Here is a 26,571-nt window from a genome sequence, read left to right as displayed (position 1 = left end):
GACTTAAAACTCAAAACATTCGAAAAACTAAGATCATGGCATCACTTCATGGCAAATAGATGGGGAAAGAATGGAAACCGTGAGAGACTATTTTCTTGGGCTCCAAAATCACTGCAAATGGAGACTGTAGCCATGAAATTAAAAGATGCTTGCTCCTTGGAAGAAAAGCTATGACAAACCTAGACAGCATATTAAAAAGCAGAAACATTACTTTGCCAACAAAGGTCTATATAGTCAAAGCTATGGTTTTTCCAGTAGTCAGGTATGGATGTGAGGGTTGGACCATCCAGAAGGCTGAGCACTGAAGAACTGATGCTTTTGAACTGTGGTGTTGGTGAAGACTCTTGAGAGTCCCTTGGACTGCAAGGAGATCCAACCAGTCGATCCTAAAGGAAATCAGTCCTGAATATTCATTGGAAGGACTGATGCTGAAGCTGAAGCTCCAATACTTTGGCCACCTGATGCAAAGAACTGACTCATTGGAAAAGACCCTGATGCTGGGAAAGATTGAAGGCAGAAGGAGAAGGGGACGACAGGATAAGATGATTGGGTGGCACCACCAACTCGATGGACATGATTTTGAGCAAACTCCAGGAGATGGTGATGGACAGGGAAGCCTGGTGTGCTGCAGTCCACGGGGTCGCAGGGGCAGACATGACTGAGCACTGAACAACAACACATGATAGTTTAAAACATAAATTATTAAAGTTAATGTGCATGTTGCTTTTTTTTAAAGTGTTTCATCCCTCTAAGACAATACCTATAGCTCTGACATTCTAATAGTTGGATTACGTTCCGAAGCGTTGGCTGTCTGTCCCATGATCCAAGGAGCGGGGGTCATGTTTCTACAAACTAATTTTTTGACCATTGGAGTGGCTTCAGTGGAAGCAGCTTAAGAAGTTCCAAGTTGCCGCAAAACAGCATCGCGCGCACGGGCCGGGTTTGGCAAGGCATTGGGAAAAGAGGACAAGCAGGGGAAGACACTAGCTTGAGATGCTGAAGTTGGCGGACTTTTGCGGAAGGCGCCAGTGAGAGAGGCGGGAGCAGAAGAGCGCTGGGCCGGGCTCCGCGTCACGTCCCACCTCCGGCCACGGGAGGGCGCGCTGGGGCCAACACCGCGACTTCCGCCGGCGCCCCGCCCACCGGGCTCGCCCCGCGCTCCGATTGGCTGCGCGCCGGGAGCGCGCCGAGTCAGGGGGCGGGCCCGCGCCGGCTACAAAGCGACGAAGGTCACGGCGGGAGGAGGCGCGCGCCGCCGCTCTGGGTCCTACCCGCGGCCCTCGGCCCTGCCGCCGCCGCCGCCTGCCACCGCCCACCGCTCGCGCCGGGAACCATGGAGGGAGTGAGCGCGCTGCTGGCCCGCTGCCCCACGGCCGGCCTGGCCGGCGGCCTGGGGGTTACGGCGTGCGCCGCTGCCGGCGTGCTGCTCTACCGGATCGCGCGGAGGTGAGTGCGCGCGGCCCACGCAGCCGGCGAGTATCGCGCCCCCGCCCTCCGCCCGCGGCTGCCCCCACCCGCGCCGGCCCCCTGGCCGCCCGGCACCTTCTTGTCCGTCAGCCTCGAGGCCGCGGCGTGGCGGTGGGGCCCGGCCCGCTAGCCCCCGCGCCGAGACCCGCCGTGCACGCCCCGCCCCCGGAAAGAAAACCGGGCTGGGGCTCCTCTGTCGGGAAGCGGCGGAGAAGCGGGTTGGGGGAGCCCAGGAATGTGGGGCGCGTGAGGGGTACGAACTTCCTCCCCCGCGGAGACCCGTGCAGACCGAACCGCAGGATCTGCAGGGCCCCCCACCCCTGCGGCAGAGTCGAGCGGGGTTCGGGCCGCGCTCTCTTCCGCCAGGAGCCCTGATCCCTGGTCCTCGGGAGCACGTTGGGGTAGGTTGAGTACTAGCCGGTGATTCCTGAGGCGGCATAGGCTGCCTCAGGCGTTGTTGTAATCTCACATAAGCCCATTTCAGTCGCAACCGCGCTATGTCTAGAGAAGCGGAGGGACAAAAGAGCTGCAAAAATTGTTATCAATTAGACGAGTCAGGATGTGAACTGAAGCATCCCGACCGTGGAGCCTGCGTCCCTAACCTTTGGGCTCTGGAGGCTCCAAGAGCAGGAAAGCCTGACATGACATACTTTAGGGGTGTTTAAATACTGCGCTGGGCTCCTGCTGGGTGGGTTCAGTGGCGGCCCCCTGCCCTGGCCCAGGTTCACAGACCTTGCTGACCCCTATGCAGAGCTGGCCTATCATGGGCTTCCGTGGTCAGGGATAAAAGCTTACTGGCCCTCTTACTTCAGGAGGACCTCAGGGGCATCTCCACTGTCTCCCCACTTGATCCACCTTCGCAGGGGACAGGAAAAAAGGTGGGGTTGTGAGAACATTCTGGGTGGGTGGGTTTGTAGCTTCAGCAGCAGATGTTGGAAGCGCAGCTCTTAGGTGGGAGAAGCGAAGGAACTTGCCCACGGCCAGTCAACAGCAGGCGGGGGAGCTGAGACTTGAACCTGGAGGGCTTGTCTGTTCTTCCTTAGCCGCCACCATGTACCGCTTCTTACCCAAGGGGAAAAGATGTGAGAGCGACTGAGTCACAGTCTTCCCGGGGGAGGAAGGGGTGGGAGGGACATCAGCTGTGTCTGCAGGATGAGCCAGAACGGCAGGCTGCGGAGGGGGTGGCCTCGCGGGACCCCTGACAGCCCACATCTCAACATGTCCAGGCTTCTGCCCAGTTTTTGGAAGCTGGAGGGGCTTGCAGGATCAGCTGGTTCACATCAGTCATTTTATACACGAAGGTACTGAGGTGCAGAGGTGCCTGCCACTTGCTCAGATTCCCAGAGCAATGTTGACAGCAGAGGTGTGTCCAGAGCCCAGTTTGCCTCCCAGGAAATGGAATGAAGAAGTGTCAGCCGAGAGATCACAGCCTGGGCCAGGCACTGCCACCAGGCTTTGTGGCCCCCACCCGTATTGTGTGGCTGGATTTGAGCTGGATATGCCCACTGTGCCTCCGTCTTGCGCTACAGCTGTTCTGGGGGTGGGGAGGGGGGCGCGGGGGGGCGGTGGGGGGAGCCTATTTCTTCCCCTCCTGGGCTGCCGGCCACAGCCTTCCCTTTCCCAGAGGCAAGAGCCTGAGACCTGCGTGCAGTGTCCTGCGAGCTGCTCTGAGGAGAGCCACGGGGGTACCAGTGATACACCTGAGTCGTGATGTGGCCCTGGGACCCATCGGCCAAGAAGACAGCCCTTTCCCGGGAGACTCTGGTATTCTCCTTGAGTGCTGGCTTTTGTCTGGGGTCATAAATTGGCCACGGTCATGATTCAGAAGCAAGACGAGCCCCCAGACTGAGCCCCTCTCCCTCCTGGAGGAGGTCGGTGACAGTGAGGAATGGCTTTGGCCATAGTGCGGGTTTTAAATGACCCTGGAAAGGGCATGTGAGGAGAGTTGTTTTTGGAAGTGAACTTGGCCGGGTGGGTGTTTGCAGGCTCAGCAGAGAGGGACAGGGACGGAGGACTGGCCAGGGAGCAGGGGCAGCAGCCTGCTTCTCTGAAGTGCTGTGGTCCCCAGAGCCTCGGGCAGGGCCAGCCTGGCTTCCTGCCCATGGAGTCCTCTTGACTGGACTGCCTGGGACCTGGGGGGCAGTGCGTGCTGCTGGTGGCCCCACTCAGCAGATGAGAAAATGGAGGCCGAGGAGTTCGGGCTTCCTGCCCAGCAACACCACGACCCTTCAGCTCCTAACCAAGCCTCATGCCCTCGGTCCTCACTGAGCACCTTGGCTGCCGCTCTGCACCCAGGAGGCCAGGTGGAAGCCCAGATTATACTTCACTGGGCTTGCTCACCCTGGACCCGGGCAGTCCTGGTGGCTTCCTGTGCCCACTTCACCCAGACTCCCGCCCCCGGACTCTGCTGCTGGGCGTCATGTTCGTCTTCTGCCAGCACAGCCTGCTCACGGCTGCTGGAGCCCCCAGACGTGGTTATTGGATTGTCCACTGTCTGGTGTTTGGAGACGAGAGGGCGCAGCCTCCCGGGTAAAGGAGTGGAGCCTTGGCCACACTCCTGCACACCTCTCACCATGCTCTCCTGCAGCCATGCAGACTGGCTCCCCTCACCTACACTGGGTGGTCCTTGCCCCTTTGCCTGGCAGTCCCAGCCGTTTGAAGGCCATCTGCCTGTGGGCCCTGCTGGCCGGCAGGCCTGTCCTTGAGGGTGACGGCTGACGCTCTGCCCGTTGGCTCTCTGCTGTGGCGTCTGTCTCAGCTGCCCTGTGCAGTCGTCGTTCTGTCCTTGCGTCCGGCTCGGGAGTGGGGAGCCTCGTGCATCTCTGCCGCCTTGCTAGCCCAGCCTGTGCCTCTCCAGCCGGGCCATGCTGAGGAGGCCGTCCACTGAGAGCAGACCCAGGCCTTCTGTCTGGTGTAGGCTGGACCGCTGTGGACCGAAGTGTGCTTTGCCTAGAGGCTGGAGTGGGCAGTCCGGAGGCCCGTTGGTGCTGGTGCCTCTGCCCTGCAGGAGGCCCTTGGATTCTTGCAGGTGGATTGCACAATACTCAGGGCACAGAGTAGCAAGCAAGGCAGCGTGTGGGATCCCTCAGGGACCCCTCACCTGGGAGGCTGACCTCTCGAGTCCTGAGGGAACCAGCCTGACTGTCAGAGACCATCTTCCAGACCCGCTGTACCAGCACACGGGTCACAGGCTGTGTGCCCGGTTCCCCCTGGGGGACTTCACAGAGCCTGATGTGGTGGAGACTGCTTGACACATCGGCCTCCCCCAGACTCTGAGCCCCCTACCCCCACTCCCAACCCTTAAGAGGGACTGAGCCCACAGTGTCTCCTCCGCCTCACACGGCACTGGGCTCACCGCTGATGCCCACCCCCGGCAGGGGCCAGGGCCAAGGGGCATGGAGCTGCAGCCCTCAGAGTGGTGAGCTGGAACTGACCCCCTGCCCCCGCCTGACCTCTTAGGACGTAGTGGGATGTCAGGGCACGCGCTTTGCCATCACTAAGCGTGCACGTTTGGGGCTCACGAGGCAATACCATCATTAGGGCCTGTGTTCATCTTTTTCCCGTTGTGTGTTTGGGGCTGTGGAGGGATGGTTCCGGAACACACAGCTGCCCCCTGGTTCCTCCCACAGGGCCCATCCTACCCTTGGCTGCCTCAGGCCTCCCCTGACCCAAGCAGAGCCCAGAAGCTCAGCACACAGGCAGCAGGAGCTGGGCAAGCACCTTCCAGAGCCTCCAAGCCAACCGCCCATCCTCTGGAGCCTGGTCTTCTACTGGAGGTGGCCAGGCCTTGACCCATCTAAGTTGCTCCTGCCTGTGTCACGAGGTCACTCTCTCTTGGCCCCTCCGACCTTGTCTACCACAAGGGGTTTGACCAGAGCTTCGCTGGGGACGGAGGTGGTTGGCTTGGGAGAGAAGTAGGTCAAGGGGTTCGGAGGGGCACAGGGTGGGGGCGTTAGCCTGAGCAGGATGGGGCTGAGCTGGCTCCCGCGTCAGGCCCGGTAGAGGTGGGTTCAGGCCCACAGGCCAAGGCCGCCCAGCCGCTGTGGACACTATGAGCTGCAAGGTCAGCCATCAAGTGCAGCCCGCGAATGTGAGTCACATGCGCCCACGTGTCTGGCATGTGAAGCTCCGGGCAGGTGGGAGCGTCGTTGGTCCTTGGAGAACTGACATCCCCACCTGGCATTGCTGGTCCATCTGCCGCTCACAGGCCTTAGCGTGCTTTCAGGGCGCTCCCCAGGGGAGCTGTGAGGGATGACACCCCACCAGGTGGAACCCATCTGGCCGGGGTGGCCGGCAGCTTCTCTGTGAGAGAAGACCCTCACCCCCACAACCCTGAGCAGGGATTACCAAGCCAGAGCTGCTGGCTCAGCATGTGCGTGCTAAGTCACTTCACTCGTGTCTGACTCTGTGACTCTAGGGACTGTAGCCCACCAGGCTCCTCTCTCCATGGGATTCTCCAGGCAAGAATATGGAGTGGGTTATCATGCCCTCCTCCAGGCCCCTCGTCCGACCCAGGGATGGAACCCCGTCTCGTACGTCTCCTGCGTTCGCTGACAGGTTCTTTACCACTAGCACCACCAGGGCTGGCCCAGGCCTAATCCCCCCTCCCCTCCCGGTCACCCCTTTCCAGTCCGGGCTCACTTCCCCACCAACGAAGCTGGTGATTGAGGGCAAAAACGATGACTTCCTGGGCAGGAGGGGCTTCATGCCTGGCCCCCCAAACCTAAAGCCTCAGTTCCTGGTTGCCCACCACGGGTCATCTTTTTTCACTTCCTGTTTGTCTTTATTCGTGGGCTGCCAGCTCTTCCGCTGGCTTCTCTCCAGTAGCAGGTGTGGTATGGTGGGCATCTGGGGTGGAGGGGGCAGAGGGGCCCATCATGAGGCCAGCAGGACCTGGGGGAGCAGGGGAGAGAGGTGTTTAGGCCTGCCTCATCGCCCCTTTGGACACGCCTCCCCTTGGTGCACTATTACAGAGAAGCCTGTAAAGCGGTTACAAATTAACAGAGAGAAAGCCAAGTGCTTAACCGCCCAAGTGCGGCTTCTCGGCAGAGAGGATTCCCATACCACTAGGCACCTCCTTCCACTGCTCTTGGCCTGAAGGCCAGTGAGGCTGTCAGAATGCCTCCGCTGACCACTTGCCCAGCCCAGCGCTTCCCTCAGTTCTCTCACTCGATCCCTCAGCACCCTGTTTGGAGCAGGGATTGTTGCTGTCCCCATCAGCCAGATAAAAAAATGACTTTCCCTGAAGGCCACACCGTGACCACGGGGCCAGGTTGCCCAGCACTGCTATTTCTGAGTCTTGCCCTCCAGCTCGATGATGCTGGGGCAAGCCAGGGTGCCTGCTGTGGACCCTGGGACCCTTCCCTGCAGGGTCTGGTTCCATGTCCTCTGTCTGGGCTTGCGCCTCTCTTCCCCTGCCCCTCCCCTCCCCTGCCCTCCCCATGTAAACTGCTGTTTATTGAGCAGTCAGCCAGACTCTGGAAGCACTTCCCACACTTGTCTTGTCCGCAGATGATAGGTAATAAGACTGAGGCTTGGAGAACTCTTGTGACCTGATGGTCCATGGACAGGCAAGGCCAAGAGGCAGCTCAGTGTCAGAATCAGGAGCTCTCTTTCCAGGGGGCCAGGCCCCCCGACAACCCCAGAGCCAGCGCCCTATGTTACAGAGCACCTTTACATGTCTTGTGTCTTTGGGCCCTGATAACACGTGATTGCCAAGGCTGGGAGAGGAGGGATTGGCAGAGCTGGAACTCTGGCTCCCAGAAGCTTGGGGCTGTGCCATCCTCTGGACAACAGGGGTGTCCACGTGTGATATGACTGCCCATCCCAGCAGAGACCCAGACAGCAACCCCACAGCTGGAGGTGGATTCTAGGGGCAAGCAGGGGGACAGGAGTGGCAAGGCCAGGACCCCAGGCTTGAGCTGCCAGCACCTGTTATCATAGATTTCTGGGACTGGAGAGGTTTCCCTGGCAGTTGCCACGTCCTTACCTCCCCCACCCCTGACACACACCCACCAAACAGCCAGGGAGATGGATGGAAGGGACTCAAGCACAGATCCCTCAGTGTCTGGGCCGGGATTATCCTGCACACCCACCTGTCACCACGCGTGTGCCTGGCAAGGGCCACTGTGGCCAGCCTGTCCTGTCCCCAAGCCAGGGAGGGCTGGCCCCGGGATGAGCAGCTGTCTGCAGTCTCCACCCTTGGTCTCCTTGGCCCTGGCTCTCCTGGGGCTTCTGTGAGCACCGAGGCCCCTTCCATCTGGAAATTCCCCAGGGAGCACCGTTTCCGCAGCCTGGGAATGGGCCCAGGTCTGTGGGCCTTGCAGGGAGGGAGGGAGGGAGGTCTTGGAGCCAGGTCCCTGTCGGCCTGTAGCCTGGCTGGCCCCGGGTTCCTGGTGCGTCTCCAGCTGACCCCAGGGTCAAGGAGGCTTGGCCTGGTTGGCTGAGGATAAGCCCAGGTCCCATGGACGGGTTCATGGCATCCCCCGCCCTGCTTGCCGCCCACCCTCCCTGGTCTCTCATCCTCCCGGAGACTCCACTCTGTGCTTGTCCGCAGGATGAAGCCGACACACACCGTCGTTAACTGTTGGTTCTGCAACCAGGACACGGTGGTGCCCTACGGGAACCGCAACTGCTGGGACTGCCCCCACTGCGAGCAGTACAACGGCTTCCAGGAGGTGTGCCCCCGCCCGCCCCGGCCACCATCCAGGGCCTCCTCTGAGGACCAGCGCACAGGCTCAGGGAGCCAGGGTGACGTGGGCAGAGTCACGGCACTGACATAGGCGGGTTTATGTTCAGACCCAGGCCTTTTCAGACTCTGTGTCTCGCCTGAGCTGGGGTTCCCCGTGAAGTTCTTTGAAAGAAGAGCTTCTGTGTTGCATGTAAAGAGAGGGAGTGTTGATCCACCTTGGGGGAGTATCTGCATGTGGGGCCTCTGTCCGTCGCCCGGCCTGAGCGGGGGCAGGAGGCTCCTGCCCGTGGGGAGGCCTCCCCCTGACTCAGGTCCTCCTCCCTCAGAATGGTGACTACAACAAGCCGATCCCCGCACAGTACCTGGAGCACCTCAACCACGTGGTGAGCGGCTCGCCTGGCCCCCGCGCCCCCGCCCCCCCGCAGTGGGTGAGCAGCCAGGTGCTGCTGTGCCGGAGGTGCAGCCACCACCAGACCACCAAGGTCAAGCAGCTGGCCGCCTTCTCACCACGTGACGAGGTGAGTGGGGGGGGTGCTGGAGGCAGTAGAGCCCCTGAGGGGCGCCCCCTCCTCACCCGGAGCCCGTGCTGGCCTGCATTCCGGTGTGTGATCTCAGCCAGGCGCTTCTCACACTTCCTGTCTCGTTGTCACTGCTGTGGGGGCCCCAGGCCTAGGAGCACCTGCCAGTCCAGAGGGATTTGTCCCTGGGCAAGGGAAGGCAGGGTCCTTGGGCTCCAGCTCGGGGCCCTGTTGGGTCCATCCTGTCTGTGTCCCTCTGAGTCCGTCTAGCCCACTGCCTGGTGGGCAGCTGGCTCGTGGAGGGCGAGGGGAGGCGGGTGCTGCCCAGAGGCTGGATGTCAGCCCTTTGCCTCCTGGGTCCACATGGAGGCCAGCAGCCTTGTCGTCTAGCCCATCTCTCCTCTCCTAGTCTGGGGGTTCCGTGACGTCAAGAGACAATGCTTGCTGAAGCCCAGAGACCCTGACTTTCCCCAAGGCCCAGTCTGGGAGGGAGGTGGGGAGGGAGAAAATAGAGGTGAGCTGGGGCTGGGAGGAGAAAACTGGGAAGGCTGCCAAGAGGAGGGCAGGCACGTGTGACGGGGCATCCAGGGCAGGTTTCTGGCACGTTCGCTCCTAGCAAGAGACCAAACCAGGACCCTCCTGCCCCTGCAGACTGAAATGTCTGGCTCCCCTGCAAACAGGGAGGGGTGTGCTGCATCTCATGGGGAAGGAAGGGTGGGCCTCGCGTTTCCTGGGCTGTTGCTGAAGTGCAGAGGCCCTTCAGTTCCTGCTGAGGCCCTGACCTGGCCAGGGGCTTTCTCGTGTTTCCTGGGCCACTGGGCTTCAGTGGGGAGGCAGGTCTACCTCCAGGTGGCCCATCTGTCCAAGCCCAGGTGGTGTCCGGAGTCCGGGAGCAGGGCCTGAGCAAGGGCCACATGCCAGGCTCTGGCCTCGAGGTGTGTCCTTGGCAGCCACAGAACTAGCTGGAATGTCCCCTGGGGCCCCTGCTGTGTCCAGGGCTGTGGGTGGCCCCTCTTCCCAGGCCGTTGGTCCTGTCGAGCCCCCGAGGAAGCAGGTGCAGAACAGGGATGACTTGCACATGGTCACCCCCGGGGCCCTGAGCCTGTGCCCCCTCCACAGGGCAGGTACGACGAGGAGATCGAGGTGTACCGGCACCACCTGGAGCAGATGTACAAGCTGTGCCGGCCGTGCCAGGCGGCCGTGGAGCACTACATCAAGCACCAGAACCGCCAGCTCCGCGCCCTGCTGCTCAGCCACCAGTTCAAGCGCCGGGAGGCAGACCAGACCTACATGCAGGTGCGAGGGGCCTCCCAGCCCCCGAGTCTGTGCCGGAGACCCATTCCCAGAGGGCGGGCCAGTGACGGGGGGCAGCTCTTCAGAGCCAGGCCCTTCCCCTGGGGCAGCCACCTTCCTGTGGGGCCGCCTCCCAACCTGTGCCCCAACTCAGAGTGGAGTGGGGGGGTCCCAAGGAGAATGTGTGTCATTTGCGTGCGTGGCCAGGATTTCTGGGCTGCCCTCCAGAGCCTGGGCACCTCCCAGCACCTCTGGGGATTCCTCCAGCACCTTTGTAGTGGGTGCTCTCCGAGGTACCCTGGAAACCAGGCAGGGAGGTTCAGTCTCAGGGAGAGGGCCTAGTGTGCAGCCTCCCTGGGGTTTGAACCTTGGACCAGCTGGCTAAAACCATCATTAGTTTCTGTCACTGTGCTCAGGTGCTAGAGTGTCCTGGCATAAAAAAATGTGATATAGGAGCAGATGGATTTAGAAGTAGAAACCATTCTCCCCAAGCCCGGGGTCTCCAGAGGTGCCTACCTGGTGGTGGCCGTCTGGCCAACCAGCTGGTATGAGATTTCCGGTCTGCAGCCAGGCCCCTGACCACTGGCCCGCACGCCTGTTTGCACAGAGAGCTGTGCTGACCCTTGCTTTCCTCTCCTCCGCTGTTTTTCACACTGAACAACTTACTGTTTTTTCTTCCTTTTTAACTTTGTATTTTATGTTGGAGCATAGCCAATTAACAACATAGTGATAGTTTCAGAGGGACAGCTATGGGCCTAAGTTAACAAAGTTAATAACGGGTATTTTCTAACTTTGACCAGAGTTGTGTGTATATTCATTAAAATTCTAGTTAAAACCACACAGCAGGAGTTTCTTACGATAACTTGGAAATGATTGGGAAATGTGTTTGAAAGAAGAGGTCACCATCGGATCAGAAGGATTACTGTAGAGACTGTGGCAGCACGGTCCTCCCGCCCACAGTAGCTCGCAGTGGAGTGAGGCCCAGAAACGAGACAGGTTGATGGGACCCAGGGGTGAGCCAGAAACGAAGCCAAGAGTGCGTGAGAATTTAGGGCACCTCTGATCACTGGGGGTTCTTCTGTGAGTGCTGGGGGCCCCTGGCCAGACCCCCGTGCACAGAGCGGGCACCCAGAGGGCTGTTGGTGGCTCTGGTCCTGTCACTGACCTGCCTCTCCCTCTCCCTCTCTCAGAGCTTCTGCGTGTCTGCGGTGAAGGCCCCAGCGCAGGTCATTGTGCTCCGGGCCCTCGCCTTCCTGGCCTGTGCCTTCCTGCTGACCACCGCGCTTTACGGCACCAGCAACCCCTTTGCCCCGGGAGCCCCGCTGCCCCCGACCCTGCCACCTGGTAGCAATGGCTCGGCCCCACCAGACAACGGAACAGCCACCGGGGCTGAGGGCTGGCGGCAGCTGCTGGGCCTGCTGCCCGAGCACGTGGCCGAGAAGCTGCGTGAGGCCTGGGCCTTCGGGCAGAGCCACCAGATGGGCGTCGTGGCACTGGGTCTGCTCACCTGCCTGCTGGCCATGCTGCTGGCCGGCCGCCTCAGGTGCGTGAGGGGCAGGGACGCAGTGGGAGGAAGCTCAGCGGAGGCAGGGGCCCTGGGGGCCACACTGTGTCCTCTCCCCACCCCAGGCTCCTCACCTCAGTCGGGCAATGGTGACCTAGCTCACAGGGTGTAGTGCTTGCCTGTGCAGATGCAGACCCTGTACCGAACGGCATCCCCTCCCTCTCACCGCAGCTCTGAGGGTGTTTTTCTTGCCCCATTGTACAGACTAGAACACCGAGGCTCAGAAACACTGACTCAGAGCCAGGGGGTGAGGAAGTGTTGGAAGCGGCATTCAGAGCCCCATGCTCTGCTTAGGCCCTCAGTGCTCTCCTCTGAGCAGGGCCGGGGTGAATGGAGGAGGCAGGAGGTGGGGGCCAGGAGGGGCCTCACCCCCATCATGGGCCCTCACTCCCACTCTCCCCACAGGCTCCGGAGGATCGACGCCTTCTCCACCGGGCTGTGGGCCCTGCTGCTGGGGCTGCATCTGGCTGAGCAGTACCTGCAGGCCGCCTCACCCAGCTGGCTGGACACGCTCAAGTTCAGCACCACGTCCCTGTGCTGCCTGGTGGGCTTCACGGCAGCCGTGGCCACGAGGAAGGCGACAGGCCCACGGAGGTTCCGGCCCCGAAGGTCAGAGAAGCAGCAGTGACTGTGGGGGGAGGACAGACGGACCAACAGGCCCCGGGCTTTGCCCGCAGCCCGGACAGGGCACCTCTGTCTTGCTTCTTTCTTACCTGCCTCACTCCCTCCCCACCCCCCACCCCCCACCTTAGGGTCCTGGCCCAGCCCCTCCACTTCCCCTAGGAGTCAGGCCCCCCATTCCTTTCTGGCTCCACCAAGCCACCCCCCACCCAGCACCCCCAAGTGCTTTCTAGCTGGTCACCACTGCCGCCACCTTTCTGGCCAAAGACCCCACCGCCACTGCTCTGAGACCAGAACAGGGCAGCACCCATACTGCCTGCCTCTGCCCTGTGGCTTCCACCGGCAGCTCAGGCACCCCCACACTGGCCATGGCCCCTTTCCTGGCGCTGACACCATCAGAAGAGGGGTACAGGCCTGCTCTCTGCTTCTTCTCTCACCTTGGCCCGTCTCTGAGCCACCAACACGGGCTGGCGATGGTGGCTACAGGCTGGGCCCTCGCCGCATGGCCTGACCACTCGGGCTGCTAGGTGTGGGCAGGTGCTGCTGAGTCAGGGCCAAGCAGAGCCCCCAACCTCGTCCCACCCTCATTTCTCTGGTCTGTCTTTTTGGTCCTACCTGTTGTCCAGACAGCCCCCCCAGAGCTCATGAAACCAGGAGGAGGCAGGGCTGACCCCCTGGGTTCCCTGCTCTGAGAGCCCGTTATCCCTCAGCCTCCTTCCCCAGGGATGGAGAATGCAGTTCTTAGACCCAGACTGGCCTTGACCATGAGTTTGGGGCGAGGCCCGTGTGGAGGTGGAGGGTAGAAAATCGTGCTTCTCCCCGTGGCCAGCAGGTTTCTCCTAACAGCCAGGCCATGGTGGGAGATCGCCCAGGACGGTGGGGGGAGAGGGCTACACGTTCTTTACTTCCCTATCTTTTCAGCACCGCTGTGAGCCAGACAGTGTAACTGGGGCACACACACTTTGCCCACCCTCCTGGGAAGCCCCTGGCTCTGCCCTGGAAAGGCAGGACCCCAACCCTTACAGCCCAGCCCTCCACTCGCTCCCTGCAGGGCTGGGGTTCAGGCTTCCCGGGCCAAGGTGGCTCTGATTGGCAGGTAGCGGGGCCCTGCCCCCCTCCCTCCGTGCCAGGATGTCCCCAGTTTCCTCCCCAAACCCCACCTCCATTATTATGCCCAGAAAAAGTTCTAACTGCCCGAAGTTAGCACTGGGTAAGGGGCCCAAGGGACACGCAGGCCCATGACACTGGGTCCTTGTCCCTTGTCCCTCTTTGGCTTGTCACCACTTTCCTCCTGGCCTCTGGAGCCCCATGGGGAGGCTCCTGCTTTCCACCTCCCCGTGGGGCAGCTGCAGAGTCCACAGGGCCTTGGCCTGCCAGACCCCACCACCCCGTCCTGTGCGCCATCTGTACAATGAGAGCTGGACCCCTCCAGGGCCCTGGGGTGCTGGTGTGGGAGTGGACATGCTCTGGAGGCTGTTCTCAGCCTGGGGGCTGCCTTCCAGGGCCGTGGCAGAGGGTAGAGCAAGGCTGCGCACCCCTGCAGGGCCTCGTGTCCTACTCTAATCGTGGTAAGCACGAACCCCGCTCCAGGTATGGACCTGGGGAACTGCACGAGCCAGTCACATGTGCGAGGGTGACACTTGGAAAAGGGCTGTCACCTCACTGAGCCTACAGGGTGAGTGAAGAGTGCCCAGCTCAGGCCCGATCCCCACCATCCTTCCGTTCTCGGGGTCCTGAGAAGCCAGCCCACCCGCCCACCTGTGTATTGGGTGGCGCTGCACCCTGATACATGGGCGGAGAGCTGGGTGAGTCAGGAGCTGGGCCCAGCTTGCTCTGGGTGGAGGGTGAGGTGGAAGAGCACTGACAAGGTGGAGGAGTGGGGTGGCCGGCCTGTCCCTCGCCTCTGTGAGCCAGTCTCCCGGAGAGGGGCGGCGGGAGCCAATCGGGGAACCCGTGTCTGTTGGCTGTCTGTCCCCTGGTCTCTGGAATCCCCTGTTCTCAAGGAAACTGGCAGCATGGTGCTAATTATCGCTTTTCTTGGCATTGAGTAGAAGCAGGACATCTGTGTGTACGCGTGTATTTAAGTTAAATTATTTATAATAACCGTAACCAGCTCTCACGCTGGCCAGGAGCCTGCTGAGCAGACATCTCTCTTGCCCTCTAGTGGGCGGGGACGGAAAGACACCCCCGTGTCGCGAGATGGACCTCATCGAAGGAAGGCTTCCTGGCATTTTTAGAGTTTGTGTGATTTTTAAAACCACGCATCTATCCCTTCAAATTCCATTACGTGGAGCATATTTCAGCACCTTCCGACGTTACTGGCGACAGCTGAGGAAGTGCGGGCACCACTGGGTCCGTGGCTCATTCCCTGGGAGTGTATTGGCTCTCTCTCCCCTCCACTGGGGACCACCTCCAGACCCTGCAGAATGAGGGGTGGGGGTGTGGGACCATCTTCTCCCCCCACCCCAGGCCAAGTAGGCTCCCTCATAATGCTTACCCAGGAGCCCCGGGAGAGGCCAGTGTCCCCTTTGCCTATGACTGTCACCGAGTCCCGTGCTTTCTGTTGTGTAGACGTGGATGACTGTCTAGTGACCCTGTAATTGCTGTAACCACAACTCCTGGCCTTAGATGTAGTGTGTTTGATGCTGTATTTTCAATAAATGCCTCCGGGGCCCTGCTCTGACCGGGGGGCATCAGGCACCACGTCTTTTCTGTTTTTTCTTTCTCGTTCCTTCAGAGGCTTTTTTGCCAGGGGCGGGGGCTTCGAGGGATGGGAGCGCCCACCAGAGTCAAGACTGGGAGCTGGCAACGTGGGCCCTGAGCAGCTCAGGGCCCGCCATCCTTGGGTGGCACATTTATTTCCTTGTCTCCCTAAGCTGCTCCTTAAGTGTTGTCCTCTCTCCCCTGCTCCCGGCCTGGGCCAGGATGGGGTTGGAGAACAAGAGGCCCCCCTCAGTGTCAGATGGGGTGCAGTGCAGCCAGCAGCCCGCCACTTCCCCAGACCCCCTCCATCATGGCAGGCACACAGGCTTGGGTTCCGGGGCCAGACGCCTCTCTGAGATGCTTTTTGAGGGCGCAGGTGGTCTCTGGGTGGGGGGCTGTTAAGAGGAAGCATCGGTCTGAGTGCAGCGCTCGGGAGCCTGGCGGAGGTGGGACTCCTTTGACAGAGGCTCCCGAGGACTGTCTTCTGTGGAGCCAGGACAAAGGCTCATGCCTGACACTTCACATGATCTGCTAGTTGAGTGATGCCATCACATGTCCCAACAAGAGGGTCAGACTGAAGAACCGTCCCCTCCTCCCCCCAACCACTCAGTGCCACGTTGCTCACTTGCATCAGAGATTGGGAGAGCACCTGTGCCAGATGGGCAGCCCCGGGTGTGAGCAGGACCTGGCAGGGAGGAGCTGGTCAGGCCCAGCTGGCCACCTCCAAGACCCATGGCCTGACTGGGCTTTAGCTTGCCAATTACTTGCGGTGTACTTTGGCCAGTGCCTGGCCTGGCCCAGCCCATGGGCTGCCCAGTGAGGTAGCACAGGAAGCCCAGGGCAGGCAGACATGCTGCCGCCCCCTGGAAAGGCTCAGGCGTGCGTGCGTGTGTGTGTGTGTGTGTGTGTGTGTGTGCGCGCGCAGACATGCTGCCGCCCCCTGGAAAGGCTCAGGCGTGCGTGCGTGCGTGCGTGCGTGCGTGCGTGTGTGTGTGTGTGTGTGTGTGTGCAGACATGCTTCCGCCCCCTGGAAAGGCTCAGGCGTGTGTGTGTGTGTGCAGACATGCTGCCGCCCCCTGGAAAGGCTCAGGCGGGTGTGTGTGTGTGTGTGTGTGTGTGTGTGTGTGTGTGTGGTCATCTCCCCCTCCCCCCCGCCCCCACTCCCCACTATGGCCCACACACCCTGCCCTCAGGCTGCCGCTGCACACAACAGCCAGGGGTCTTGGGGGTATAGGTGCAGGGAACCGGGCTTCGTGTGACTGGAGCAAGTTAGCCAAGGGTCCCAGTGCACCCACGCTGCCCCTCGGTGCCAAGCATCCCCCCCCAACCTCCGACCACTCCCCAAGGTCGTCACTGTCCTGCTGCATGGCATCATAGTTCTAAAATGACAGTACCAACCTGTGTCTTGTGTTTAGAGTCAGAACCTTCCCCAGGTATTTTGAGGGAAAGGAGGTAGGGGTCACTCTGGGCAGAACGGGTCCTTGGGTGGAATGTAGGTGCGTCCAGCCTGGGGCCAGCCAGCCAGGTGCCCAGAGTCCTTTATAGATTTGCTTGATAGGTTCCACAGCCTTGATTTCCCCATGTCCCGCAAACACTGGGCCCACCTTTGGTTCCAAAGTCCAGGTGGCCTCCTGGTACTTAGAAAGGCAATAAAAAGGTCACGTGATTCTCCGGGCCAGTATCAGCTGACCCACCCTCTTAGAAGTTATTTAAAATGAGGGGAAGGGGTGAAAACCAGGGAGATCAGTAGACTGAAGCTTGGCCAGCGGCACCCCAGGTGTGCAGCTGGGGTGGGCGCCTTAGCCAGCCCCCAGCTCTGCTGCAGGGCCTGAGCCAACCTGCCCGTCCGTCGGCACATTGTCCTTGGGCTCAGTTGTCCCTTGGGACTGAGGTAAGGCTGGACCTCTGCAGCTCCGTCCACACGGCGGACTAATCCCTTATTAACTGCCTCTGCCCCCTCCCACTCTGTAATCAGTTGCCTTAATCAGAAGCATGGTTGACATTCTGGCTTGGGGCCACTGGGTCGTGTGGTGTGATCTGTACCGCGCTCAACTTAAAGAGACACTGTCACCTTCCGTCTGCGGACAGCCTCGCGATCGCTCACGGCTCTTTCTAAGTGTCCTGCCAGAGCCTCTTCCCGGAGATCCCCAAGCCTGGCTGCCTCCCCCTCTGCTCTGCCAGGGGCTTTAGTGGAGTGTCTGGTGTCTGAGACTAGAGAGCAGCAGCAGTGGGACTCCCAGGGTCCGGCCCGGGGGAGTAGGGGCTCCCTGAGCTCGGCCACTGTGAGGAGGCTCTGGGCACCAAGCAGGAAGCGGCCCAGTTGAGCGCCCGGCGCAGGACTGGGCGTTTCTGCTTCGAGGTGAAGGGTTGGCGTGAGGTTGGCGAGGGCGACAGTGTCACTTTAATACCGAGACTCGTAGTAGGCCTAGTTTGCTGTGAGGCTGAGGGGGATCGGAGGGGGCATGCAGGGAGGGGTGGGTCACGCCAGCACCTCCCAGCCACCCGCTCCTAATGGCGTGAATGTGGTCGGACCGCTTTTCTGCTGCAACTAACACACGCCTCCTCTGGGACCCCAACTCGGGCCCCACCTTGCACTGTGGGGGAGGGGAGGGGCCGACCGAGGTGGAGGCCCTGCTCCAGAGCCCCCCGGGGCTGACCTGCTCCTCTCTCCCACGCCCCACCGGGCTCTCTCATAGGTGCTTCCCAGGAGACTCCGTCGGCCTCTTCCCCACTGGCCCCAGCCTGACTGGCCCCAGCCTGACCTCCCCCTGCCCAAGCCTGAGCATCACGGGCCCCTCGCCATCTTTGTTCGTCCCCTCCCCGCCGGGCTTCCTGCCGATCACCAACCAACAGCTGTTCCAGTCCCCCCGCCGGGCCTCGCCCTCCTCGCTGCCTGGCCGCCTCAGCCGGGCCCTCTCGCTGGGAACCATCCCCTCTCTGACACGAACAGGTAAGTGGCACTAAAAGGCATTGGCGGGCAGTGCGGGGTTCGGGGCACCTAGCTGAGCTCGAGGTGGGGGTGGTGGTCCTGCTGTAGAGTTGGTGGAACTGGGTTCAAACCCTGGTGTGTCTACTCAGTAACTGCCTGAGCCGAGGGGCTTAACCATTCTGAGCCTCAGTTTCCCACAAAAAGCAAATGAGGCCAATCGTGGAACCGACCCCGTGTGAAGGGTAAGCCAGGTGACGGATTCAAAGCGCTTAGGTGTCACAGCTCTTACTATTATTGCTGTTTTGTGATCCTGTGTATGTGTGTGCTGTCACATCTGACTCTTTTGTGACCCCGTAGACTGTAACCTGCCAGATTCTTCTGTCCATGGAATTTTTCAGGCAGGAATATTGTACTGGGTTGCCACTTCCTCCTCCCGGGGATCTTCCCCATCCAGGAATAGAACCCAGGGTCTCCTGCGTCTCCTGCAATTTGCAGGCAAATTGTTTACCACTGAGCCACCTGGGAAGCCCCTGAGACCCTGGGGGCTGGAAAATTTGCCCCCAGCCTCTGTGGTCCAGTGCCCAGGGATTTGGTTCAAGCCTGTCATGTTCATGGAGCCCTGGTGGGACCAGCATGTGGTCCCCACCGCAAGAAGCTTTGTCTCATCCCTCTTCCCCAGCAGGATCTTTCCAGGGGCCCTGCTGGGTCTTCTTTAATGACCCTCCTCATTTAGGGAGGCTGCCTGGTGCCCACGGGGTTTGCTTTATCCTATGGGGGATGACCTGACAGGCAGGGCGGTGTGGCAGGATCCAGCTTCCAGGAACGTGGGCAGCATCTTGGTTAAGCTGGGCTTTCGGACATGTAGTGTCTCTCTGAAGCCCTTCAGCAGTTCCCCCACGTGGGGGCTCCCCCTGCCCAGCCCGACATCCCCTGGGCCTGTTCTCCCCATAACTTGTCCAGCAGCTGCAGCTGCCAAGACCTGGGGTTTGAGCCCAGGCGTCTTCTCACCCTGTGTGCAGTCCAGCGTCCTCCTAGGTAGCGGGTGGGTCACACTGCTGGATACACCGTGAGCCAAGCGGTGGGTAGTGCTTGAGGCCTGCAGGGTGGGATTGATGGGGTCAGAGTGAGCCGTGAGTAGTTCTGAGATCTGGACTCCAGGCATTTCCATGTCACCTGATGTGAGCCATGTTGCTGGGAGAAGGGCCTCGTCTGGTAATGGTTATTCAGCAGAGTTCCCTGAGCAGGTGAGTCTCAGCTCAGGCCCTGCTCAGACCTGGGGCTGATGGATGGGGCCCTGGGGGGCCTCTGTGAACAGTCCCTGGAGCTGGGACAGAGGGGAGCAGAGTGGACAGGAAGACCCTGGAGCTGGGAACCTGGGGACCCAGCCTCTGGGCCCATCCGCAGACAGTGTTCTCTGCAGAGCCTCCAGGGTCGGGGCAGGGACCCACGCTCTGGAGCCATTGCTGGACGGCACGGGTCTGGCCCCTGCCTGCTGTGTCCACAGGCTGTCTCTTTGCTGCCGTGGGAGGCCTGAGGTGAGGGCTCAGGAGGCCTCCTGCCCCAAGGGCCCAGGGTGGTGCTGTGGGACACAGGTTGGTCTCAGAATGACATGTGAGGGCTGGGAACCAGTCACCATCGCTGGGGCCAGCCCTTGGCTCAGATGTCAGGCGGCCTGGCGGCCTAGGATCCATCTTGCCCAGCTCTACCTGCCTCTGCAGCTCCTGCTGCAGGCCTCACCCCGGCTCCCTGCAGCTCACACCAGGCAGGAAGGCCCCTCCCCTGCACCCGCCAGGTTAGCGGAGGAGGCGGGACTCAAGATGGCTGGAGAAAAGAAGGGCACAGGGCAGGCGCCAGGCCCAGCCTCCCGTGTGGCCTGCGTGGGTTCCAGTTTCCTTATTTGAGAAGCGGGGACCTGCCCTTGAGGACACAGGATGTGGGGTGACGCAGAGGAGCCATGCCTCGGGGAGGGGGTTGGAGACGGGCCATCTCCCCAGGGACCTGTGTTGCCTTCCTGTCTGCAGACTCAGGGTACCTGTTCAGCGGGAGCCGCCCTCCATCTCAGGTGTCCCGACCTGGGGAGGCCTCAGTTTCAGGTAAGAAGGACAGAGCACCAAGGGGAGTGACGGGAAGCTGGCTCAGGCGGGCAGTGTGCAAGCCGGGGTTTCCAGAGCACGTGTGCAGGGCGGGGCGGTGGACAGGCCCCTGGAGGGGATTCTGTTCAAATCCCAGCCCCCGTCCTCCCAGCCATGCAGTCCTGGGCAAGGGCCTGACACCCCTGTGCCTCATTTTTCTCTTCTGTGAAATGGGCACCAGTTTCTGGGACTAGCTCTGGTGCCGTCGTCCTTACAGTGGTGACACGTGGAGGTGGCACTTGGAAATGAGCAGGGCCCAGGTTAGCTGAGCCCGGGTCTCCAGGGTTTCTTTCTCCCCAGGCCTTGTTCTCAGCTGAGGGAGGTAGCAGAGATTTGGACAGAAATTGGAGAGAGGCAGAAGGGGCATCGCTGAGGCTCTGTGATCCTTTTTCCCTCCCTGGGTGCCTCCTCCCACAGTTCCCAGCAGGCCCCCCTGTGCCCAGCAGTCTAGGCCCAGCCTTGCCTTTCTCGCTTGGTTGGTAGACGAGAAAGCAACAGATCAGAATAGGCGCTCCTGTAAGCAGAGCGAGCACTCACAATGTTGTCATCTCTGCCTTCCTCCCACCTCCAGATTACTACTCTCTGCTGTCAGGCAGCTGCCCCTCCTCCCCGGTCCCTTCCCCGGCGCCCTCTGTGGCCGGCTCGGTGGCCTCCAGTGCCGGCTCCCTGCGCCACCGCCGGCCCCTCATCAGCCCGGCCCGGCTCAACCTGAAGGGGCAGAAACTGCTGCTGTTCCCGTCGCCCCCTGGGGACGCCCCACATACCCCCAGCAGCTCCGACGAACACTCACCCCACAACGGCAGCCTCTACACCGTCGAGTCACCCCCAGCCCCACAGAAGCAGCCCGCGTGGGACACAAAGCACACGGCGGGTACGGCCCTCTGAACTCACCCTGGAGATGGGAGAGCCCCACAGGCCATGGGAGGCCTCCAGTCAGTGTGCAGTGGTGGGGACACCATCAAGAGGTTGCTCAGGGCCTGTCCTGGCTCTTACCTTACTGTGGCTACTCTCCCAAGTCCAGACACCCTCCAGCCTGGCTTCTGGTGACCTTGAACCCTTCAGGACCTTGCCCCTAGTTGGCTGCTTTTATTTCCTTCTTTTGCAATTGACTTGGAGGATCCTCTGTCCCGTGCATCAGGCTGCAGATGTTTTTTATTTTGTTCAAATGCTGTTTTTCTACAAAGCATTCTAGAACGTTTTAACTTAGGCCTCAACATTTAACATCTAGACGTTTCCCATGAACCTGTGGATTTCCTGTGTCTCTCATGACATCAGAAGATCTGGCCACACCAGGCTGGATAGGTAGAAGGGCAGGCTGAGGTCCCTCGCCCCAGCCTCTGCCCCTCCACAGCCCTGCTTGTGGCATCGTCTTCCACACCTAGTGGCGTTTGAGTTTGCAGCTCCTGACCCAAAGCCAGCTCCCTTCCCGGCAGCTACGCAGACAGGACCTGAATGAGGAGCTGGCCACCCACTGTCCAGGGCAGGCCAAGCAAGTTGGGACCAGCAAAGCTGATGGCCACTGGCCGCATTCATGGACCATCCTGGGATTGGAGGTGGAGCTGCCCACATCTGTCCCTGGGGGTGTGCTCCGAGCTCCCACTGAAACGCCCCTTCTCCCTGCAGACACGAAGTCAGTACCGGAAGGGGGCAGCAGCTGCAGCAGCCACTCCATCAAGAAAGAGGACGACTCATCCCAGTCCTCCTGTGTGGTGGACACCACCACCCGAGGGTGCGCCGAGGAGCCCACCAGTTGGCGAGGTCTGCGCCCTGTGGAGTGTGCGGGAAGAGGGCAGGGCCATGGGTCTGCAGCCACTGTCCCCTCCTGTCTGTCAGAGAACAGCCCCTCAAGGGCCCTTGGGTGGCAGAGGGTGGTTTGATGCCCCTCGCACCTGCTGTGCCCCCTGTGGCTCAGTTAAGAAGGGTCTGCGCCTGCGCTGTCACAGGGGCCTCTGGCCTCAGGTGGCTGCTTAAGTCTAACAGTTATGGTGTAATCAGAATAAGAATCTGACTGCCCGGCTGTACCAGCCACATAGCAGGTGTCCCAAGGCCACGTGTGGCCCGCAGCTGCTCAGGAGGACAGCGGGTACAGAACACTGTCACCGTTCCATAAACTTCCCCAGGGGGGGTGTTGGCCTGCGCACGCTGGCGGCCAGTGCGGAGGCTGCAGGCCGTGCTGGGCAGCATTTTGCCTGGGTTCAAACCCAGGCTTCTCAGCTTGCGAGCTCGGGGTGGGCTGTGAGCCTGAATCGGGGTTCTGGGTAAAGCCCAGTGATCAGGTCCTGACACTCCCCCGGGGCATGTGGAAGCCTTGTGTATTGAGCAAGGATTTTCCTGAAACAGTCCTTTTGGGGTGACCGGAAATGGGGGCTGCCCCCAGATCATGTGGAGTCTGGGACATGACCCAGCAGCATCAACTTGGGGTGGGGGGGCCGAGTCAGCAGCTTATTACCTTGAGGCCTGGGCAGGGGCCTCCTCCTGTCCTGACTGTAAAGTTGGTGTCCCCATGGCAAGGTACAGGTGTTACTGCCCTAGCCAGGTACCTGCCTGGTGGAGCAGGGTCAGGAAGGGAGGCACCTTCAAGGAGTCAGGACTTGGGAATTCCCCTGCAGTCCAGTGGTTAGGACTCCGCTCTCATTACCAAGGGCCAGGTTCCTGGTCAGGGAAGATCCCACAAGCTGCAGGGTGCAAAAAAAAAAAAAAAAAAAAAAGTGAAGACTTAGACTGACAGCAGATTCCTGGGGTCTTTTCAGATAGGAAGGCTTCTTGGGGGTGGGGCCTTAGCCCAGGGGAGCCCACCCCTTTGGGGGCGGGGCCTCAACCCCGCAGCGCTCAGCTCACTGGTCTCGGTTTTTCTCTTGGAAGGTCGTTTTGGCCCCTCCGTGATCCGGGGCCTCCTGGCCGTGAGCTTGACCGCCAACGCCCTCTTCACCTCGGCCTACCTGTACCAGAGCCTGCGCTGACCCGTGGTCCGCAGCCTCCTGGCACCCGGAGAACCTCGGAGGGTGCGCCCAGGTGCATGCCGCTTCCACCACTGCCGGCCTTGGCCCTTCCAGAGGGCCCGCCGCCTCCGCCCTCTTCTCCAGGGCCCTTGACCTCGCCTCCGAAGGGAGTCCTGTTCCCCGCCGCCTTCCCCCACCTAAAAGACTGCAAGCCTGGGCGTGGTCTCGGGGGCGCACTCCTCCCCGCCCTCTTCCTTGGCTGGTATCAGTTGTGCGTTTGGTGCTGACACTCTGATCTCCAAGCCAGAGATCCCGGAGGGGCTGCGTGACTCTGGGGTCCCCTCCCTACCGTCCAGCCCTGCCTGGCAGGAATGCCACTACTACTGTGAGGGGAGCAGGAGCTGGGCTGCCCCCCACCCCCGCGTCCCCGGGCTGTGATCACCTCTTTGTACTGTACTCGCTGACCCGGTCAGGTGGAAGGTAAAGCCCCGTGGACACCCCCATGAGGACCGGCGCCATCTGCCCTTGTCCTGCACCATGCCGTGGGCTAGGCCTGCCCTCGCTCTCCCGGGTGGGCAGTGAGTTTCCTGCCCGGGGCTCTTCAGAGTTCCTGGGTCTCTGGGGCCCAGCTGGACTAGTGTAAGCACCCCTGCAAGCTCCCTTCTCCCTGCTGCACCCCCATTTTATTACCTCTGGTGACCTTCCCAGGCAGCAGCCCGGCCACCCTGAGAACACTACCCAGGGCCACCCTGTCTCCAGGCCCCTCCCTCATGCACTGCCCTCAGGGGCTTTGTTGGGCCCCTCTGCCCGCAGGTCTCTGAGGACCCTGGACCCCTGCCCCCATCCTGCCGTGAATTCGGCTCCTCTAGGCGTTCTGCGGTCGCAGTGGGCTCAGTGTGACTTCTGTCTCCAGGCCACCGTGGCTGGCCTGCTTCCTACCCGAAACCCCTCGGTCCTGCCACTGCCCTTCCAACTGATACTGTGGGTTTGTCCCCCATCCAGCACCCTGACCTTGGGCTGGAGTCCCATCCTGCCCTGGAAAGTCAGGCACAGGGACCCTCACGGTGCTGTGAGGAATGAGAAGACTGCCTGCAGGAGTCAGGATCCCCACGCCACTGCCCCAGGCTCTGGACGCAGGTGTGGGGCGGCGTGCATGCGTGCACACTCCTACGTGTGTCCGTGCACGTTTGTGCCACTCGGTGAACTCTGAGTCTCCTTAGGGGGAGGGTCGTGAGGGCAGAGGAAGGGTCTTCACTCTGTCATTCAGGGATAAAGTTTAATTTTATTTTTCTACACATTTTTGCCAGGTCAGGCATTCCGCTCCTAAGCAGGATGCCCCCAATCCTCCCTGCCAGGGAGGTTTAGTTTTTTTAAGCTTCGGGTGCTTTTTTAGTAATTTTTTTCTTTTTTTACCATGTGGGGAAGGAGCTTGCTCTGACTTCCCCCACTCCTGAGAGCTACTGTTTCCTGCCCTGCCCCCCACCCCGGAACACGGGGAATTGGGGGCCAGGGGCCACGCCAGGCCCCTGACTCCAACTGCCAGAGATGGTTCCAACTTGGAGGTGATGCCTCTTGGCCCCCATCTGTACAGTGGGCATGTGTGTCGAGTTTTTTAATTTTACTTTTTGCCTAACCAAGCCAAACTCCATTCCCGAATGCCCTTCTTCTTTGGCTCTGAGGAAGCTCCAACCGAGTGCCCAGCCCTCTTTCACCCTGGCCAGCCAGGCCCCTCCTGCCCAGGGCCTGTGGTCCCAGTGCCCCCCAGGGGCAGGGGAGAGGCTGGGCCAGGAGGGGCCTGACTTATGTTTTCTTTCAAATAAAAACACAACCTTATTTTTCTTTACAAAAGCAGAAAAGGAAACCAAAAAAGATACCAACCTTTGAACTACACCCCAGTCTGTCTTGTCTTCATTTGCTTTGCTCATGCGCCAGACAGGGTTGTGTGTATGTGTTGGGGGAGGGTGGGTGGAGGCATATCCACTCTGTACAGAGCCCAGGGTGAGCGGCCCAGGGCTCCTGGTGTTGAGTGTGGGTACCAATGGCTGTGTTCCCAGAAGGGCTCAGGGATTTGAACAGGACATCAACAGAGACATACTTTGCCGACAAAGGTCCGTCTAGTCAAAGCTGTGGTCTTTCCAGTATGTGGTCATGTATGGACATGAGAGTTGGACCATTAGGAAGGCTGAGCACCAAAGGATTGATGCTTTCGAACTGTGGTTGGAAAGAGAAGACTTGAGACTCCCTTGGACTGCAAGAAGATCAAACCAGTCAATCCTAAAGGAAATCAACCCTGAACATTCATTGGAAGGACTGAAGCTGAACTCCAATACTTTGGCAATCTGATGTGAAGAGCTGACTCTGGAAAAGACCCTGATGCTGGGGAAGATTGAGGGCAGATGTCTGGGGGAGGAGAAGGGGTAGACAGAGGATGAGATGGCTGGATGGCATCATCGACAGTGGACAGGAGTTTGAGCAAACAGAGATGGTAAAGGACAGGGAAGTGTGGCGTGCTGCAGTCCATGGGGTTGCAAAGAGTCGAACACAACTGAGCAACTGAACAACAATCAGCTACCTGGGTGGGCCTGGGCAGGAGGGTGAACTGGAGCAGAGATAGGAGGCCCTGGGTAAGCAGCGAGAGCAGGGGTTCAACCGGCTCTTTGCCCCTCCCAGCCAGTGGCCCCTGATCTGGCCCTGGATCACCCACATGACTGAGACCTTGTTTTCCCCCCAAGCCCACTTAGACTGGCCCAGCCATCCTCCCAGCAAGTGGACTTGGCACCAGCCTCCCCAGGTGTACCAGTGGACCCCCAGCCCACACACTGGCCCCGTTGGGCCCTGACATAGCAATGGGAGATGCCCCAGTGAGCTGGGGGCCTGGGTGGGAACCCCAGGGCCTGGCCTCCTGAGTGTCCCAGCACAGGTTCTGAGCCCAGGCTACCCAGCGACCAGAGTCTGCATTTCTGTGGGCTTCAATTTGACTCTGAAGTAGGCCCACCATCCAGGGCTGATCTGGAGATGACTGAAGCACCACACTATGGCAAAGGACTCATTCAGGCCTAGCACCTGTAGGGAGGGTGGTCGGTGGGTCCTTGTCTCCCTGAGGATGGCAGGGCAGGCTGTCTCACCAGCCCTGAGGGCAGATGGGAAGGGATGGGCCTGAGCCACTCACTCTGACCACGCACAGATCACAGCCGACCGTGTGTGGCAGCAGGGCCAAGCTGCTCCAAGTGTGTGTGCAACATCACTTCAGTCGTGCCTGACTGTGACCCTAAGGACATAGCCCTCCAGGCTTCTCTGTCCATAGGACTCTCCAGGCAAGAAGATTGCAGCGGGTTGCCATGCCCTGCTCCACGGGATCTCCTGCATTGGCAGGCGGGCTCTTTACCACTAGTGCCATCTGGGAAGCCCTGAAGATGGAGCCACAGACACATCCGAGTTCACTGATCTCAGAGGTCTTGTGATGTCCTCTGAGGCTGTGACTTCAGGAGGCCAAAGGGCCCAGTTCTTAGCAGCCCTCTCCTCCAGGGAGCCTGCGAGTGCACGCCCAGGAAGAACCCCAGGCTCCCTCAAAAGTCACACCTGCCCCCCTGCTCAGAGCTCCCACCCAGCCTTGCGCTGGGACAAGGAGACCCAGCTGAGAGGGCTGTGGGGAGACACCACCCTGGTTTCTGAAAAGGATTTAGATGTGGCTATTATCACCTCACTAATGTCATC

At 60.6% G+C, this 26,571-nt stretch overlaps 1 protein-coding gene across 2 annotated transcripts; it reads left to right on the top strand.

The window, feature by feature from the left end:
• Positions 1-1,240: 1,240 nt before the first annotated feature.
• On the top strand, positions 1,241-24,737 carry TMEM201 (transmembrane protein 201). 2 transcript variants are annotated; one of them, XM_052654170.1, is made up of 11 exons: positions 1,241-1,446; positions 8,024-8,144; positions 8,485-8,676; positions 9,796-9,972; positions 11,160-11,512; positions 11,939-12,142; positions 17,554-17,807; positions 19,808-19,879; positions 20,490-20,789; positions 21,542-21,676; positions 22,781-24,737. In XM_052654170.1, the coding sequence occupies exons 1-11, from the start codon at positions 1,334-1,336 to the stop codon at positions 22,876-22,878; spliced, it is 2,019 nt and encodes a 672-aa protein (XP_052510130.1). In that variant the 5' UTR covers positions 1,241-1,333; the 3' UTR covers positions 22,879-24,737. The 2 variants fall into 2 exon arrangements, with proteins under 2 accessions (XP_052510130.1, XP_052510131.1); XM_052654171.1 differs by lacking the exon at positions 1,241-1,446 and adding an exon at positions 1,690-1,868.
• Positions 24,738-26,571: the final 1,834 nt, after the last annotated feature.

Source organism: Budorcas taxicolor, chromosome 16 (assembly GCF_023091745.1).
Source record: "Budorcas taxicolor isolate Tak-1 chromosome 16, Takin1.1, whole genome shotgun sequence".
In the NCBI taxonomy this organism is placed as follows: Eukaryota; Metazoa; Chordata; class Mammalia; order Artiodactyla; family Bovidae; genus Budorcas; species Budorcas taxicolor.
The sequence above is the reverse complement of the archived record's forward strand: the minus strand, read 5'-3'. Positions and strand labels throughout refer to the sequence as shown.

Coding starts and splice junctions, on each gene's coding strand:
- TMEM201 (XM_052654170.1), top strand. CDS start 1,334: ATGGAGGGAGTGAGCGCGCTGCTGGCCCGCTGCCCCACGGCCGGCCTG. Junction 1,447..8,023: donor CTCTACCGGATCGCGCGGAG/GTGAGTGCGCGC, acceptor GCTTGTCCGCAG/GATGAAGCCGACACACACCG. Junction 20,790..21,541: donor GGACACAAAGCACACGGCGG/GTACGGCCCTCT, acceptor TTCTCCCTGCAG/ACACGAAGTCAGTACCGGAA.